At 68.3% G+C, this 16994-nt stretch overlaps 2 protein-coding genes across 2 annotated transcripts; one reads left to right on the top strand and one right to left on the bottom strand.

The window, feature by feature from the left end:
- Nucleotides 1–57: 57 nt before the first annotated feature.
- Nucleotides 58–10944, bottom strand: ERBB2 (erb-b2 receptor tyrosine kinase 2). Its single transcript, XM_068660921.1, has 28 exons — nt 10682–10944; nt 7945–8096; nt 7696–7864; nt 7527–7536; nt 6944–7071; nt 6775–6843; nt 5695–5807; nt 5468–5609; nt 5261–5377; nt 4882–5008; nt 4713–4786; nt 4514–4604; nt 4202–4401; nt 3871–4003; nt 3665–3755; nt 3413–3573; nt 3289–3336; nt 3052–3190; nt 2841–2963; nt 2664–2762; nt 2398–2583; nt 2162–2317; nt 1993–2068; nt 1769–1915; nt 1585–1682; nt 1331–1501; nt 988–1219; nt 58–897 (listed from the first exon to the last, which is right to left on the bottom strand). Exons 1-28 carry the CDS (start codon nt 10758–10760, stop codon nt 536–538), a joined length of 3693 nt encoding a protein of 1230 aa, XP_068517022.1. The 5' UTR covers nt 10761–10944; the 3' UTR covers nt 58–535.
- Nucleotides 10945–12559: 1615 nt separating this feature from the next.
- Nucleotides 12560–16988, top strand: PGAP3 (post-GPI attachment to proteins phospholipase 3). The gene is given in 15 exon segments (XM_068661059.1): nt 12560–12583; nt 12585–12699; nt 12702–12728; nt 12731–12757; nt 14386–14408; nt 14410–14443; nt 14446–14483; nt 14572–14614; nt 14617–14682; nt 14685–14722; nt 14826–14888; nt 15718–15779; nt 15855–15991; nt 16078–16282; nt 16745–16988. Coding segments are annotated over 15 exon segments (966 nt in total). The 3' UTR covers nt 16809–16988.
- The last annotated feature ends 6 nt before the right edge of the window (nt 16989–16994 follow it).

Here is a 16994-nt window from a genome sequence, read left to right as displayed (position 1 = left end):
GCTGCGGACAGACGGCGTTTTTGGGGTGGGGGGGGGGGAAGGAGAGGGACAAACAGAGTAGAAAACCCAAAATACAATTCTCAAATCCACAGCCCCGGGGGGGGGGCTTCCAGCAGGAGCCCGGGGCCTGCTCTCAGTGCAAGTCGCTGTGCCCGGCGCCGCTTTGCACCGGGGGGGGGGGGGGGGTTTATGGGGTTGTGGGGTCGCGGTTTTGGGGTTTTGGAAGAGTTTTGGGGAGCGGGGTGGCACCGTGCTCCCGCTGTCCCACTGCGGTGCTGCCAGCGCCGGCCCCGCTTGTCCCTTGGCATCTTCAGCCCTCGAGCTCCGCAGCCCGAGCCCCCAAATCCAGCGGGGTTTTTGGGGTCCCTTTTTTTGGGGGGGGTCCAGGAGGCAGCGGGGTGCCCCCTCTGCCTTCCCCCACGCTGCCGCCGCGCTGTCCCACAGCGTCCTGGGGGTTCTCCCCGTCTCCGTCGCCTCCTCCCCGAGCTCTGCCAACGATTTGGGGGTCGGGGGGGGCTCTTTTGGGGTCCTGGCCCTACACGGCCGCATCCTCGGGGCGCAGGGGGGGCTCGGCCAGGCCCAGGTATTCGGGGTTTTCGGCTGCCGGCGTGGTGACGGGCCCCCCCTCGGGGTTGCTGCTTTTTTGGGGGTCCTGGTTCCAGTAGTAGGGGTTGTCGAAGGCTTGGCTGAAGGAACCGGGGGCCGGCAGCCCGGGGGGGGTCAGATATTCGGGATTTTCCACGGCGCGGCCGAAGGGTCCCGGGGGGGGGAAGGGATGTTTGGGGTCCTTGATGAGCCCGTTCTTCCCCGCGTGGCTTTTGGGTTTCTCCAGCGGGGACGGGGGCGTGCGGGGGTGCCGGGGGGGGGACAGCCGCTCCCCAGCCTGGTTGACGTACTCTGCGGGGACAAAAGGGGTGGGGTGAGGAGCCGAGCGGGGTCCTCGCCCCCCCACACACACCCCAAAAAATCCTGCCCCCTTCCTCCTACCTGGCATGGTGCTGCAGGGGGCCGGGGGGAGGAAGCCTTCGGGGTCCAAGCCCTCGCTCTCGTCACCCGACAGCCCGGTGGGGTCCTCGCTGTAGCGCGTGGCGGGGGGGCTCTGTAGGGTCCCTTTGGCCCCCCCCTCCCCATCCAAAACCTCCGGCACCGGCCCCTCGGGCCCCTCCACCAAAACCTGCTCCTCGCCCTCCTCCCCGTCCGCCGGGGTCTCCGCCGTGCTCTGGGGGCGCAAAACGGCAACGGCGTCAGCCAGGTGCCTTGGGGGGGTCACCCCCTGACTTCCCAGGGTTCTGGGTTCCCCCCCCAAAAAAAATAAACCCCCCCGAGGTACCCGCGTGGAGGAGATGCGGCTGCGGTAGGCGGTGGCGGTGTCGGCGCTGAAGAAGCCCTGGTGGGGCACCAGGTACTCCTCGGCGTCCACCAGGTCGTCCATGTCCTCCTCCTCCAGCAGAGCCCGGTAAAAAGTGCTGTCCATGGAGCTGGGCAGCCCGATCATGTCGTTCTGGGGGGGGCGGGGGGGGGGGTTTAATGTTTGTAGGGTCGCTGGGCACGGATTGGGGGGGGGATCTCCCTGGGGGTCCCTACCTGGATGACCACGAAGCGCTGCGGGTCCCGCGCCATGCGGGAGAATTCGGTCACCAGCTCGCGGAATTTGGGCCGGCACTCCGAGTCGATCATCCAGCCTGGAGCAAAGCCGAACGGCGTCAGGGCGAGGTGGGGGTCCCACCGCATCCCCCTGCCCCCCCGTGTCCCCCCCCCACGCCCGTACATTTCACCATGATCATGTAGACGTCGATGGTGCAGATGGGCGGCTGCGGCAACCTCTCGCCCTTCTCCAACAGGTCGGGGATCTCCCGCGCCGGGATCCCGTCGTACGGTTTCGCCCCAAATGTCATCAGCTCCCACACGGTGACACCTGGGGGTGTAGGGGCGGGGTGAGAGGTGCCTTGAGCCCCCCCGAAAAGCCCCCCCAAAGCCGGCTCGGGGACGCACCGTAGCTCCAGACGTCGCTCTGGTGGGTGAAGCGGCGGCGCAGGATGGATTCCAGCGCCATCCACTTGATGGGCACCTGCGTGGGGGTGGGCGCAGAGGTCAGCAGGGGCCCGTGGGTGGGGGGCACGCCCCGTCCCGTCGTCCCTACACCCCCCCCACACACACCCACCTTGCCACCGTCAGCGTGGTACTCGGTCTCGTCGATGTCGAGCAGCCGGGCCAGCCCAAAATCGGTGATTTTCACGTGGTTGGGGCTCTTCACCAGCACGTTGCGAGCAGCCAGGTCGCGGTGCACCAAGCGCACCTCCTCCAGGTAGCTCATCCCCTGCAGCACCGGGGGGGGGTGTCAGCCTCCAGACCCCCCCCCTTTTACCCCATACACCCCTCTCCATCTCCCCCTCCTACCTTGGCGATCTGCACACACCAGTTGAGGAGGTCCTGGGAGCCGATGTGGTCCTTGTTCTCCCGCACGTAGTCCAGCAGGCAGCCGTAGGGCATCAGCTGCGTCACCAGCTGCACCGTGGAGGTCAGGCAGATGCCCAGCAGCCGGGACACATAGGGGCTGCCCACCCCCGCCATCACGTAGGCTTCCTGTGCGTGCAGGGGGGGCTGTCAGCTTGCCACCGGCTCCTAAGACCCCCCCTGTGCCCCCCACCACCGTGCGCACTCACGTCCAGGATCTCCTTGTTGGCCTTGGGGGAGGTGTTCTCCCGCAACACCTTGATGGCCACCGGGATCTTGACGCTCTCCCCATCCGGGATCCAGATGCCCTGGAGAGGAGCTGGGTGAGCGGGGAGGAGGGAGCCCACCTGGGGTGCCCCCCCCCCAAAAAAAAAAAAACTTCTCACCTTATAGACGGTGCCAAAAGCGCCCGAGCCCAAAACCTTCACCTTCTTCAGCTCCGTCTCCTTCAGGATGCGCATCTGGGCTTGGTTGGGGAGGGCCCCGCTGGGCGTCAGCGGCTCCACCAGCTGCAGGGAACAGGTGAGTAAATTGGGGAGGGGGGTGGACACAGGATGGGTGGGCACCCCCCCCCCGGGGATGTCCCTGTGTCCCCACCTCGGTCTCCTGCAGCAGGCGCCGCATGGTGTGCTTCCTCTCCTGCTGCCGCCGGCGCTTGACGCAGACCACGGTGATGAGCAGGAGGACAACGACCAGCAGAGCCCCCACCACGCCGGCGATGATGGACGTCACCTGGCTGCGGGACAGGAGGTGACGGGGTGGGGGGGGGGGAAACGGGGACAGGAGGAGCCCCCCATAAACACCCGGAGGGCTTGGGGGTACCCGCGGCGCTACCTCGGCTTCTGGTCCACGGGGCAGCCGTCCTCGTCCCGGATGGTGCACCTGGGGGCGGAGAGGGGTCAGCAAAAGACCCCGTCCCAGCCCCAAAAACCCGTGCCCGGCCGCGGCCCCCACTCACGAGTGGGTGCAGTTGGTGGGGCAGAGCTGGCAAACGCCGTCCTCGTCGGGGTATTTCCAGATGGGCACGAAAGAGGCGTCCGCCTTCACCCCACTGGGGCAGCGCCGCACGCACTGCTGCGCGTCCTTGTAGTGGGCGCAAGCCACGCACTGATCCGCCTCCTGGGGGGGCACGGGGGGGGGTTAGGGACCTCGGCACCGGGCTTGTCCTCGTGTCCCCGGTGTCCCCGTGTCCCCACGTCCCCATCCTCACCGATCCGAAGCAGGTCTCGGTGCCGTTCTGGGGCTGGCACTCGGGGTGGCACGGCAGGCACCGCGTGCCGTTGGTGTGCTCCCGGACGGCGCTGCGGGGTGAGAGCAGCGAGGATGCAGGAGCGGGGGGGGGGGTGATCAGTGCAGAATAGGATCCTGGACCCCCCCCACCCTCACCCCTTCCACCGTGCCCATCCCCGTGCTCACCCATCCAGGAGGTTGCAGGAGGCGACGCACTCCTGGCCCCGCAGGAACCGCTCGCAGGCCACGCACTGCGTGGGGCCGGGCCCCCAGCACTGCCCCTCGGCGCAGAGGTGGAAGCAAACCAGCCCCTCGCTCTCTGCGGGGTGGGGGGCACCGTAAACACCCCCCAATTCCAACCCCCAAACCCCCCCCCAAGCCCGGCTCCTCTGGGTGCCAGGAGCATCGAGCAGATCTGGATCTGGGAAGGGTTTGGGGAGGGGGATGGCATTGAGGGGTTTGGGGAGGGGGATGGTGTTGAGGGGTTTGGGGAGGGGGGGTGGGGGGGGGTCCTCACCGCACTGCTCGGGGGGCTTGTTGTGGGTCTGGAAGAGGCGCTGGCGGGGGTGGCGGAAGATGCGTTCCCAGGGCACCTTCTGGAGGAAGCAGAGCTGGGGGTTGTGGTGGACGAGCACCATCCCGCTGCTGATCTCCTGCAGGGCGCGCAGCCCCAGCGCCCGCACCGCCAGGTCCCGCAGCGTCAGCGAGTAGGCGCCGCTGCCGAAACACGGCCGGGTGAGCACCCACGGCTTCGGGGGGGGCATCCCGTGTCCCCCCCCCGTCCCCCTTCCCACCACCAGCACCCCAAGGTGCCCCCGACCCCGCTCACTTGTGCAGCACGCGGCCACGGATGATGCGCAGGTTCTGGAAGACGCCCAGGTCCTCCATGCCCGGCGGCCAGGCAGCGATGTACAGGTAACCTGGGGGGGGGCACGGTGTCACCACCACCCCCCCACCTCGTACCCCCACACCCCTGGGGACGCGTCCTCCCCAGCCCCCGACCCCCTCCCCAAACCCCGTGCGCTCACCCGTCAGCTCCTCCAGGCTCTCAAAGGTCGCCAGCAGCTGGGGGTCCAGGGGGGGCGTGTTGGTGCTGGGGTCCCTGGGGGGGGAAGATTGAGTGGGGGGGAGATGAGGGAGGTTGGCAGGGCTGGGGGGGGGCCCAGCGGCTCCCCATGGGGTTGGGGGGGTGCTCACCCGGTGAAGGTCTCGGGCAGGAAGGCCAGGCTGCCGAAAATCTTGGTGCAGCCGGCGAAGTGCTGGATGTTGGAGGCGTTGACGGCGCGGACGCCCTTGAGGAAATCCACCCCCAGCCCGTAGCACACTGCGGGGGGGGGCACAGGGGGGGCCGATCGGTCAAGGGGGGGTCCATGAAGACCCCCCCCCTTCCAGACACCGCCTGCCCCTTGCGCACCGCAGGGACCCCCAGGGCACGGCAGCCCCCCCAGCCCTTTTGGGGTGAGCCCTTTGGGGGGCTCCCCACGCGCTGCCTGGGGGGGGGGGGGTCCCAAAAATGTGGCAGCCCCCCCACCCTCCAAGAAATGTGTCGGGGAGCCCCCCCCCCAGGGCCGCTCACCCTCCGGGCAGGGCTTGCTGCACTTCTCACACTTCTGCACGTTGTTGACGGTGACCTCCTGGCTGTTCTGGGGGCACACCAGGGTGCACGACCCCACCTCCGTGGCGAGGTAATTATCTAAATGGGGGGGGGACAACGACAATAACGATGGTCAGGGCCACGTAACCGGCCCCCCCCCAGCCTCCTCGCCCCCCCCCCAGCACTCACAGGGGCACTGGCTGACGCAGCTGGCACCGAAAGTGTAGCGCCCGTCGCGGTTCGGCACCGACTCGAAGGTGTCCGAGTTGTAGATGACGAGGGGGGGGCAGTGCAGCTCGCAGATCCCGCTCCGGTTAAAATTCAAGCAGGCCTGGGAAGGGGGGGGGGTTGTCCATCAGCCCCTGAACCCCCCCATTTCACCCTTTTGCCCCCCCCCTTCCTTTTCCCGTGCCCACCAGGCAGTCGGAGTGCTTGGGGCCGGTGCAGCCGGCGGCGCACTGCTCGTGGCAGCAATCCGTCGGCTTCGTGCCCTTGCAGCGGGGGCACCCGTGGCAGATGCTGTTGGTCACTAAGGGGACACGGGGGGGGGACACAGTGGGACAGGGACAACCTCCCCCCAAAAAGGGGTCTGGGATAAGAGGGGGGGGGCGCTGGGGTAAGGAGGTGGGGGTGGGTGGCTTGCCAGGGATAGGAGGGTGTGGGAAAGGGGTGCCGGGGGGCCCCAAGGAAGGGATTTGGGGGCAGTGGGGGTGTGCATTAAGGGGATTTTGGGGGGGTGAATGGGGGTCACCAGGGCAAGGATTTGGGATCAGTGGGGCAGGGGGTTTTGGGCCAGTGGGGTTCTGCATTAAGGGGATTTTGGGGGGCTGAATGGGGGTCCCCAGGGCAGGGGGTTGGGGCCAGTGGGGGTCTGCATTAAGGGGATTTTTTGGGGCTGAATGGGGGTCCCCAGGGCAGGGATTTGGGGGTCTCTGGGGCAGGAGTTTGGGGCTAGCTGGGGTTAGCAGCAAGGGAATTTTGGGGGGGTGAATGGGGGTCCCCAGGGCAGGGATTTGGGGTCAGTGGGGCAGGGATTTGGAGCTAGTTGGGGTTAGCAGCAAGGGGATTTTTGGGGGGTGAATGTGGGTCCCCAGGGCAGGGATTTGGGGCCAGTGGGGTTCTGCATTAAGGGGATTTTTGGGGGGCGAATGGGGGTCCCCAGGGCAAGGATTTGGGGTCAGTGGGGCAGGGGTTTGGGGCTAGTTGGGGTCTGCATTAAGGGGATTTTGGGGGGTGAATGGGGGTCCCCAGGACAGGGATTTGGGGTCAGTGGGGGTGTGCATTAAGGGGATTTTGGGGAGGTGAATGGGGGTCCCCAGGGATTTGGGGTCAGTGGGGCAGGGATTTGGTTGCCAATGGAGCAGGGATGTGGGAGCCTGCTGGGGGGTGTCCAGGGAGATTTGGGGGGGGAGGGGGTGTCTCACAGGGGTGGGGGCTTTGGGGGAATCCCCATGGTGGGGGCAGCGCTGACCACAGCCCCCCCCCCATTTACTCACGCGTCTGGCAGTCCTGGGGGCCGGCTCCCCAGCAGTGCCCCTCGGCGCACAGCGCGTGGCACCCGGGACCTGCAGCGGGGTGAACGGGGGGGAGATTTTGGAGGGGGGGGTCCTACACCCTCCCACGGTGCCTCCCCCTCCCCAAAACCCATCCCCGGGGGGGGCTCACAGCTGCGGCTGCGGGTGCTCTCCACGAGGGTCTCGGCGCGGAGCTCGTTGTGCCGGTGGAAGATGTCGGCCCAGAGCACGGTCTCCTGGAAGCAGAGCTGGGGGTTCCTCTCGATGCGCACCCCCCCCCTTCAGGATCTCTGCGTGGGGAGGGGGATCCCCCCGTCAGCACCCGGGGATGGCCCCCAATGGGGTCACCCGGACCTGTGCCAGGGACCCGCAGACCCCCCATGGGGACACCCGGCCCCATAAGAGGAACCTGCAGCCCCCCAGGGACACCCAGCCCCATACCAGGGACACCCACAGCCCCATGGGGACACCTGGCCCCACACCAGGGACCTGCAGCCCCCCAGGGACACTTGGCCCCACACCAAGGACCTGCAGCCCCATGGGGACATCCAGCCCCATACAGGGACCCACAGCCCCATGGGGACATCTGGCCCCGTGCAGGGACCTGCAGCCCTCCAGGGGGATACCCAGCCCCATGCAGGGACCCACAGCCCCATGGGGACCCCTGGCACCACACCAGGGACCTGCAGCCCCCTGGGGACACCAAGCTCCATGCCAGGGACCCACAGTCCCACAGCAGGACAGCTGGTCCCATGCAGAGACCCGCAGCCCCCTGGGGACCCCTGGCACCACACCAAGGACCCACAGCCCCTCATGGGGACACCCAACCCCATGCAGGGACCCGCAGCCCCCTGAGGCCCCCCCACCCCCACCCAGCTCCCCCCCCCAGCCGTTCCCCCCGACCTGTGAGCTGCCTCATGCCGAGCTGCTGCAGCCCCGAGTTGCCCAGCACGGCCAGGGCGAAGCGCTCCTGGAAGAGCTGCGTCCCGCGGATGATGCGCAGGCTCCGCAGCCCCACGGCGCTCACTTGGTTCTCGGCGATCAGGACGTAGCCCTGCACCTCCTTAATGTCCTGCCGAGGGGGGCACGGCGGTGAGAGCCCCGCGGGACCCCCAAAACCCCCCCCTCGCCAAAACCATCACCCCCCCACACCTGGAGGAAGGCGGTGTCGGCGTCGGGGGCCAGGTAGGTGAGCTCCAGGTTGCCCTGCACCACCTGGCAGCCCTGGTAGAGGTGCCGCAGGGTCTCGTAGTGGCTTTCGGGGCTGGAGGGGCGCAGCAGCTTCATGTCGGTGCCCGTGCACACTGCGGGGACAGAGAGAGATGGGAGGGGGGGGGAAGCTCAATCTCAGCCTGCCCGGCTTTTTTCACCCCCCCCCAAGAGGATTCCGGCCAGCGCCGGCCTCCGCAGGAAATGCCGCGGATGCGGCCGCCGCCGATTATCTGCGGAGCTGCTCCCAACAGCTTCCGATGGGCTTCCTGGACGGCCTCCGCGGCGTGGGGATGGGGGTGGCACGGGGAATGCCCCCCCCACCCCCCCCAGTACACACACACAGCTCCCGGCCCCGCTGCACCCACCGGGGGTCGGCACCGGGTGGGCACCGGGTGGGCACCGGGTGGTTGAGGGCTGGGTGCGAGCGGGACCCCGCAGCTCAGGGTCCCCTGCACGCCCCCTTTTTTGGGGAGGGGGCCCAAAAAGCGGGGAGGGGGCACGGGGGGGGGCCTGTGGGTGCACACAGAGCAGGAATGCTCGGCCCACGCCGGCGGCGAGGAGAGGGGGGGGCACCCAGACAAGACGCGATTGTTGAGTGGCGCCGCCGGCCGCCCCGGATGGCCCCAACGCGGGGTCCGTGCCCACCGTGGGGGGCTCCGAGGGGCGGCGGGGCTGGCTGCAGCCGGGGGAGGCCGTTTGGTGGGGGGGGGGGGCGGGGGGGGGGGCACTCGGTGAGTCAGGGCGGCGGGTGGCACGGCCCTTTAGGAACCGCCTTTTCAGGTCAGGCGTGTTTGGGGAGCGAGCGGGTGACGCAGGCACGGCCCAGCCCCGGCGCGCCCGTGGGCCCCCGGCACCCCGCCGCCGCCACCACGCGGGATGGCCCCCCCCCGTCCCCCCACCCCCCCCCCACCTTCATCCAAACCCCAGCCCCACCGAGGGAATAGGGTTAGGGGCTGGGGGTCTCGCCGCCTTGCGCCCTGCACCCCTCTGAGCCCCCCCGGGGCCCCTCCTGATTTGCACCTGTGCAGGTGCCCCCCCCCCCGTGCCGCCCCCAGTGCTCTCCTCTCCGGCCTAAGAGCCCTAAAGGGGGGGCACAATTGGACCCTACAGATGCCAACGTCAGCCCTACAGACCCCGTGGGGGTCTTGCTGCAAAGGAAGGGTCTGGGGGGGGCACAGGGCCCTGTGCAGGGGGGGGGTGCCGGCCGTGCCGTGGCTGAGTGACAGCCCCCGGTGCCGGCAGCTGCCCGCAGAGCCACGAGGCCCTGGGGGGGGGGGGGACAGGGCTGCAGCCACCCCCTGACCTCCGCCTGCTCCGGGCCCCCCCCCCCCAAACCTGAGAAACGTCCCCGGGCACAGCCTGGAGCTTTGGAGGGGGGGGGCACCGTGTTTGGGGTTCAGCTCCGCACCCTCAGCCGGGCACGGAGCTGCCCCACGGGGATGGGGACGGGGACGGGGCTGGACACAGGGGACCCCCACAAAGCCCCATGGGGAGGGGGGGGGAGCTGGCGGGGCCGTGCCAGGTGCCCCCACCCCGTAGGAAATTCGTCCCCGGAGCAGGCGGGCGGCCAAAGCTCAAGGTCTGCCCTCCACCTGCTGCGCCGCGAGGCCACCGGGTGCCACCGGCTCCCCCGGGGCGAAGGGCGGGCAGGGGGGGGACCAGGGTCCTGCTGGGACCCCCAGCTCCATCCCAAGACCCCCCTTGGCTGCCCTGGGGGTGCAGCACCGAGCCCCCCCCCCACTTTAGCAGAGCCATCGGGGGGGGACAGCGTTGGGGACGTGCCATCGCCCCCCCAGCCCTTGGGGACCCACTTTTGGCACTGCCACCCCAATGCGCCCCCGGTGCCGGACCCGGTTCTCGGTTAGGGTCTGGGTGGAGGTGACCGGGGGGGGGGGGGGGGCAATGCCTGGTCGAAGCCCCCCCCTCTCTGCATGCCACAGGGCTCCAGCCCCCCCCCCCCCGGCTGCTCCCCGGGCCGGGCAGGGTGCGGCACCTCGAGAATGTGGATGGGAGCGACGGGGACGCGCCCGCCCGCCCACCCGCACCGTGGGGCACCGCCGCACCCCAAAACCTCCCTGCAGGACTTTTTTGGGGGGGGGGGGCTCCCCGGGTGGCAGGGGTTTGTTCTGGCCTTGTGTCCCCCCCCCCCTCCCAGTCCCCACGGCCCCCAGGACCCCAGTTTGCGGGGACGGGGCCGGGGCCGTTCCCTGCTCGGGGTGCAACAGGTCCCCCAAAAACTTCCCCGGGGGGCCGCGGGGGGGGCTCGTCCAGCTCGGTGGGACCCTAGGGAACGGGGGGGGGACATGGGGGGGGCACCGGGCCGAGCAGCCCCACGCAGCCCAGCGCCTCCCAGTTCAACCCAGTCCAGCCCCCAGCACTCATGGAGACGCGGGGCGGGGGGCACCGGGAGGGGGGTAACGAGCGCGGGGGGGGCTGGGGGGCACCGGGAGTCACTTCCAAAGGAACAAACCGAGCCCCCCCCCCCCCGTTACCCCCCCGTTTCCCCCCTGTGTCCCCCCCCCGGTGCCCCCGGTGCCCCCGGTGCCGTGCGCTCCGCGCGCAACTCTCCAAGTCCCGGCGCCACCGGGTCCGCCCCGCGGCCCGGTGCCCCCCCCCCCCACGCCCCCCCACCCCCTTAATTCCCCCCCCACACACCCCCCCGCGGCCCGGGACCCACCTTCGGCGGCGGCGGCGGGGCAGAGGGCGGCGAGCAGCAGGAGCCCGGTGCGGAGCAAGCGGCCGCCGGTGGCGATCATGGTGCTCAGCGCCGGCCCCGGCCCATGGCCCCGCTGCGGGAAAAGTTTTGGGTTTGGGGTTTTTTTGTTGTTTTTAGGTTGGATTTTTCTTTTTTTTGTTGTTTTTTCTTTTTCTTTTTTTTTTTTTTTTTTTTGGGCCGTCCGGAGTCGCCGCCGCCTCCTCCTCCTCCTCCTCCTCCTCCTCCTCCTCCCGCCGCGCTCCCGAGCTCCGCCTCGCGGGCCCGCGGCGCGCTCCTGGAGATTGGGGGGGGGGCGCGCGCTCCCGACGCCCCCGCGCGCTCCCGACGCCCCCCCCCCCCGCGCGCGTTAACCCCGGTGGAGCGGAGGGAACGGATGGGATCGGCTCGGATGTGCCCCAGGAACCGGGCACCAGTTTGTCCCAGTACAGAACCAGCGCCAAAGTTAGCCGGGGTCCTTCGCTGTTCCGGACTGGGAGCACTGGGAACTGGTTTGTCCCAGTATGGCACCAGAACTGGAGCTACTGGGAGTCATTGGTTGCTCTGTACCAGGAGCACCAAGCACCAGTTTATCCCAGTAAAGCACCAGAACTGGAGCTACTGGGGGTCCTTGGCTGTTCTGTACTGGGAGCACTGGGCACCGGTTTGTCCCAGTGCACCCCCAGCACCAAAAGTTACTGGGGGTCCTTGGTTGCTCTGTACTGGGAGCACCGGGCACTGGTTTGTCCCAGTATAGCACCAGAACTGGAGCTACTGGAGTCCTTGGGCACTCTGTACTGGGAGAATGAGGCACCAGTTTGTCCCAGTGCACCCCCAGCACTGGAGCTACCGGGGGTCCTTGGCTGCTCTGTACTGGAGCACTGGCACCAGTTCATCCTGATGTCCCCATACACCACCAGCACCAGTGACACCCTCGTCCGTTCTGTCCCCTGGGCTGCTGTCCCCGGGCACCACCGACTCAGACACCCCAGTCCAGAACCACTGGGCACTGGGAGCACTGGACGGGCACTGGGAGCACTGGAACCACCCCGGCTCCAGCCAGGAGCCCCCTCCCCGTGCCCCATCCAGCTGGGGCTGTGACCGCCACCAGCACGGGACACGGGGACGGTGCTGGGGACAGGGGGGACAGTGCCCAGGTGTGGTGTGGGGGACAGGCCTGGGACGGGGCAAGGCCTGACCCCGGTACTGACCCTGTACCCTGCAACTGTCCCTGTACCCCAGAACCGTCCCCTTGTCCCTGTACCCCCCCCCATAGCCTGTAACCGTCCCCATACACTGTATTGTCCCTGAGCCCTAGAGCTGTCCCATTGTCCCCATAGCCCAGGACTGTCTCCCTATCCCCTATCAGGGACTGTCCCCCAGAACTGTCCCTGTTCCCCAGGACCATTCCCCTTGTCCCCCATACCCCAGGACTGTCCCCACACACCAGGCCTGTGGCACTGGCTCATTCTTGGGGCGAGGGACAGATCTGGCTATGGGACAGGGGAGAGGGCAGGGGACATGGGACAACCCTGGGACATCTTTGGGGACACCCCTGGGACAGGGGACATCCATGGGGACATGGGGACAGCCCCAGGGACACGAGGACAATGCTTGGGGACAAGCTGGGGCAGCCCTGGGGATATGGGGACACCCCCAGGACACGGGACACCCCTGGGACAGCCCCGAGGCCGCCCCCCCCCGTTAGGGCCTCGTTGCCATGGTGGGCGCTGTGTGTACACCTCAGGACTACATTTCCCATAACGCCCCGCGGCGCACGCATCCCGCCATGCCCCGCGCCAACCACCCCACTTCCGGGCGTGCCGAGAGCGGCGAGGCCGGCCGGGCCGGGGCCGGGCGGTGATGGCGGGCGGCGGGGCGGCTCGGGGCGGCGCTGCTGCTGCTGTTGGGGGCGGCGGCGGCGCCGGGCCCGGCCCGAGGCTCGCAGGGAGACCGGGAGCCGCTGTACCGAGAGTGCCTGGGCCGCTGCGAGAGGCGGAACTGCTCGGGGCGGCGCTGCGGCACTTCCGGGCCCGCAGCCGCTCTACATGGGCCTCACAGGTACCGCCCCCCGCCGCCCATTGGCTGCCCGCGGGTGAAGCCCCGCCCACCGCCGCTAAGCCACGCCCACTGATTGGACGGGGGGAACGCCCATCGCCGCGAGGCCACGCCCATTGTCCTGGGGCCACGCCCACCGCCATGCGGGGGGGGAGGGGCTGGGAGCGCTGGGGGGCGCTGGGGGGAACTGGGAGCACTGGGGTGAACTGGGGCAGGGCTGTGGAGGGCACTGGGATGAACTTGTCCTATACTGGGAGGAACTGGGATTTACTGGGAGCACTGGGCTGTACTGGGCCAAGCTGGATGAGCTTGTCCTATACTGGAGGCACTGAGCTGTACTGAAGCACTGGGTGAACTGGGGCCGGGCTGGGAGGGCACTGGGATGAGCTGGTCCTTTACTGGGAGGCACTGGGATGTACTTGGACACTGCAGGCTTGTCCTTTACTGGGAGCACTGGGCTGTACTGGGCAGGGCTGGAGGGCACTGGCAGGGGCTTATTCTTTACCGGAAGCACTGGGCTGTACTGGAGGCACTGGATGCGCTCAGGCCAAGCAGAGTGGCACTGGGCCATACTGGAGGTCACTGGGCCGTACTGGAGGATGCACTGAGCCGTACCAGGGGTGCAGGGTGGTGCTGGGGCACAGAGCCATACTGGGGCACTGGACTTTGCTGGGACGCACTGGGCCATACTGGGGGCACTGGGCCATACTGGGACTTGCTGGGCCACAGCACCCAAGAGCCCGGCTGCTCCCAGCTCCTGTCCCCTGCCCATCTGCCCAGTGTCTGTACTTGGAGGACTGGGGAGGGGGGTTACGCACCGAGACCTCTCCATTCACCTCCACACGCCCCCAATACCCCCCACACCCCCCCATATCCCCTTTTCTCCCCCCTACAACCCCCCCACTCCCCGCAAATACCCCCACAATACCCCCCCATAACCCCTTTTCCCCACCCTCCCACCCCCAATACCCCCAATAACCCCCATAACCCCCCCAAATTCCACCCATAACCCTTTTCCCCCCCTCCACCCCCTCCCACACCCCAATTACCCCCCCAACCCCCAAATACCCCCCAATTCCCCCATAACCCCTTTCCCCCCCCTACACTACCCCCCCCCTCCACCCCCCACCCCTCAAATACTCCCCAATACCTCCCCAATACCCCCCATAACCCCCCAATACCCCCCAATAACCCCTTTCCCCTCCCCTCCACCCTCCCCACCCCCCAATACCCCCTAACCCCCCCAATTACCCCCCCCACCCCACAAATACCCCCCAATACCCCCCCATAACCCTCTTTTTCCCCCCCTCCACCCCCTTCCACCCCCTAATACCCCCCCAATACCCCCCCAATAACCCCCTTCCCCCCTCCCCCCTCCCACCCCCAATTCCCCCCTAAACCCCCCTCCACACCCCAATTACCCCCCACCCCCTAATACCCCCCAATAACCCCCAATACCCCCCATAACCCCCTTTTTCCCCCCTCCACCCCCTAATACACCCCTAATACCCCCCCAATAACCCCTTTTCCCCCCCCTCCACCCCTCCCACCCCCCAATTACCCCCCCACACCCCCTAATACCCCCCTAACCCCCCAAAACCCCCCCAAAACCCTTTTCCCCCCCCCTCCAGGCTGGACGTGCCGCGACGACTGGCCAGTACGAGTGCATGTGGCTCACCGTGCGCCTCTACCGCAGGGCGGCCGCCGCGTGCCCCAATTCCACGGCAAGGTGAGCCCCATATGGGGGGGGGGGGGACACCCGGGGGGGTCTCCCCGTGTCCCCCCCATCACCTCACGCCCCCCCCCGCCCCCCCCAGTGGCCCTTTTCCCGTTTCCTCTTCGTCCAGGAGCCGGCCTCCGCCCTGCCTCGCTGCTCAACGGGCTGGCCAGCTTCCTCATGCTGCTGCGCTACAAAGCCGCCGTGCCCCCGCCTCCCCCATGTACCCCACCTGCGTCGCCTTCGCCTGGGTGAGTGCTGCCCCCCCCCCACCCCCAAAAAAAAAAAATGTCCCCCCCCGGGGTCAGGGACGCGTTGTAACCCCCCCCTCTTGGTGTCTCCCCCCCTCCCCAGGTCTCTGTTAACGCCTGGTTCTGGTCCACCATCTTCCACACCAGGGACACGGCGGTGACGGAGGTGAGTGACCCCCCCCCCCCATTAAGTGTCCCCCCCCCCCTCAGGCCCAGTGCTGTGTTTGGTGTCCCCTCTGTCCTGTCCCAGTCCCGTTTCCCATCCCTGTCCCAGTCCTGTGTCCCCATCCCGGTTCTGTGTCCCTGTCCCAGTCCCGTGTCCCCATCCTGTCCTGTCCCAGTCCTGTTCCCATCCCAGTCCAGTCCTCCCAGTCCCATCCAGTCCCATGTCCCCATCCTGTCCCAGTCCTGTGTCCCCGTCCCATCCCAGTCCCTTGTCCCACTCCTGCATCCCCATCCCAACCCAGTCATCTGCCCCCATCCCAGTCCCGTGCCCCCATCCCATTCTAGTCCTGTTCCCCCCATCCCATCCCAGTCCTGTGTCCCCATCCCAGTCCCATGTCCCCATCCCATCCCAGTCCCATGTCCCATCCTGTCCCAGTGCTGTTCCCTCTGTCCCGTCCCAGTCCTGTCCCTCCCGTCCCAGTCCCATGTCTCCCAGTCCCGTGCCCCCATCCCAGTCCTGTTCCCCTGTCCCATCCCAGTCCCATTTCCCCCATCCCATCCCAGTCCTGTCCCCCTGTCCCGTCCCAGTCTCACATCCCACCCTGTCCAGTCCTGTGTCCCCATCCCAGTCCCATGTCCCCCCCATCCCAGTCCTGTCCCTCCCGTCCCAGTCCTGTGTCCCCATCCCAATCCCCTCTCCCCATCCCATCCCACTCCAGCATCCCAAACCCAACCCCATGCCCCCCCCCCACCCCAATCCCATTCCCCCGTCCCCCCCCCCACCCCGGGGGGCTCCACCCCAGCCCCCCCTCCGTCCCGGTACCCCACAGAAGCTGGATTATTTCTGCGCCTCGGCCGTGGTGCTGCACTCCGTGTACCTCTGCTGCGTCAGGTGAGCCCCGCGCCCCTGCCCCTACCCCCGGGGGGGCTGGGGACCACCCTATAACCCCCCCGCCCCCCCCCTCAGGACTTTGGGGCTGCAGCGGCCGGCCTTAATCGGGGTCTTCAGAGCCTTCCTCCTCCTCTTCCTCGCCTGCCACGTCTCCTACCTGACCCTGGTGCGCTTCGACTACGGCTACAACATGGTCGCGAACGTGGCCATCGGTGAGGCTGGGGGGGGGAAAACAGGGCTTTGTGGGGGGGGCATAAAGGGGTCTGGGTGCCCTAAAGTTTTTTTTGTCCCCCCCCAGGGCTCCTGAACCTGCTGTGTGGGCTGTGGTGGTGCCTCCGGAACCGCCCGCGCCTGCCCCACGTCTGGAAGTGCGCCCTGGTGGTGCTGCTGCTGCAGGGGGGGGCCCTGCTGGAGCTGCTGGATTTCCCCCCCCTCTTCTGGGTGCTGGACGCCCACGCCCTCTGGCACATCAGCACCGTCCCCCTCAACGTCCTCTTCTACAGGTGGGTGCCCCCCCCCCCGAAATTAGGGTGCTGGGACCCCCCCCCTCATTAAGATCCAGGCTCTTCCTGTCTGTATGGGATGCTCAATGCCCCCCCCCTCAAACTGAGGTGCTCGGGGGTCCCTCTTTTGTCCCTGGGGTGCCCCCCCCCAAAATTGGGGCGCTGGGACCCCCCCCCATTAAGATCCAGGCCCTTCCGTCTGTATGGGATGCTCGGCGCCCCCCCTCCTCAAATTGAGGTGCTCGGGGGTCCCTCTTTTCCCCCTGGGTTCTGGGTGCCCCCCAAAAAAAACAATTAGGGAGCTGGTGACCCCAATGCTGCTCCCCAGCAGCCTCTGAGGTCTCGCAGCGCCCTGGGGGGGCTTTTGGGGCGCCCCCACCTCCCGACCCAGCACCTGCAGGTGGAGGGGGCCGAGCTGTGCCCCCCCCACCCCAGCCCTGTCCCCCCCCCCCTTCCCCACAGCTTCCTGGTGGACGACAGCCTCTACCTCCTGAAGGCCAACTCCGACCTCTCCAAAATGGACTAGAGCAGCCGGGGAGGGCGGGGGGGGGACCCCCAATTCCCCCCCCCACCCCGGGGGGGGGGGCCCTTCCCCCCTTCCCCCACCGTGTGCCAAGCGCCCCCCCCCTCCCCTCTTCCCATTGCCTCCTGAGGTTTGCTTCCCCTTTCCCTGCACCCCCAAATCTCCCCCCCCCAGCCCCGTGGCGTGCAG

Source organism: Anas acuta, chromosome 25 (genome assembly GCF_963932015.1).
Source record: "Anas acuta chromosome 25, bAnaAcu1.1, whole genome shotgun sequence".
In the NCBI taxonomy this organism is placed as follows: Eukaryota; Metazoa; Chordata; class Aves; order Anseriformes; family Anatidae; genus Anas; species Anas acuta.
The sequence above is the reverse complement of the archived record's forward strand: the minus strand, read 5'-3'. Positions and strand labels throughout refer to the sequence as shown.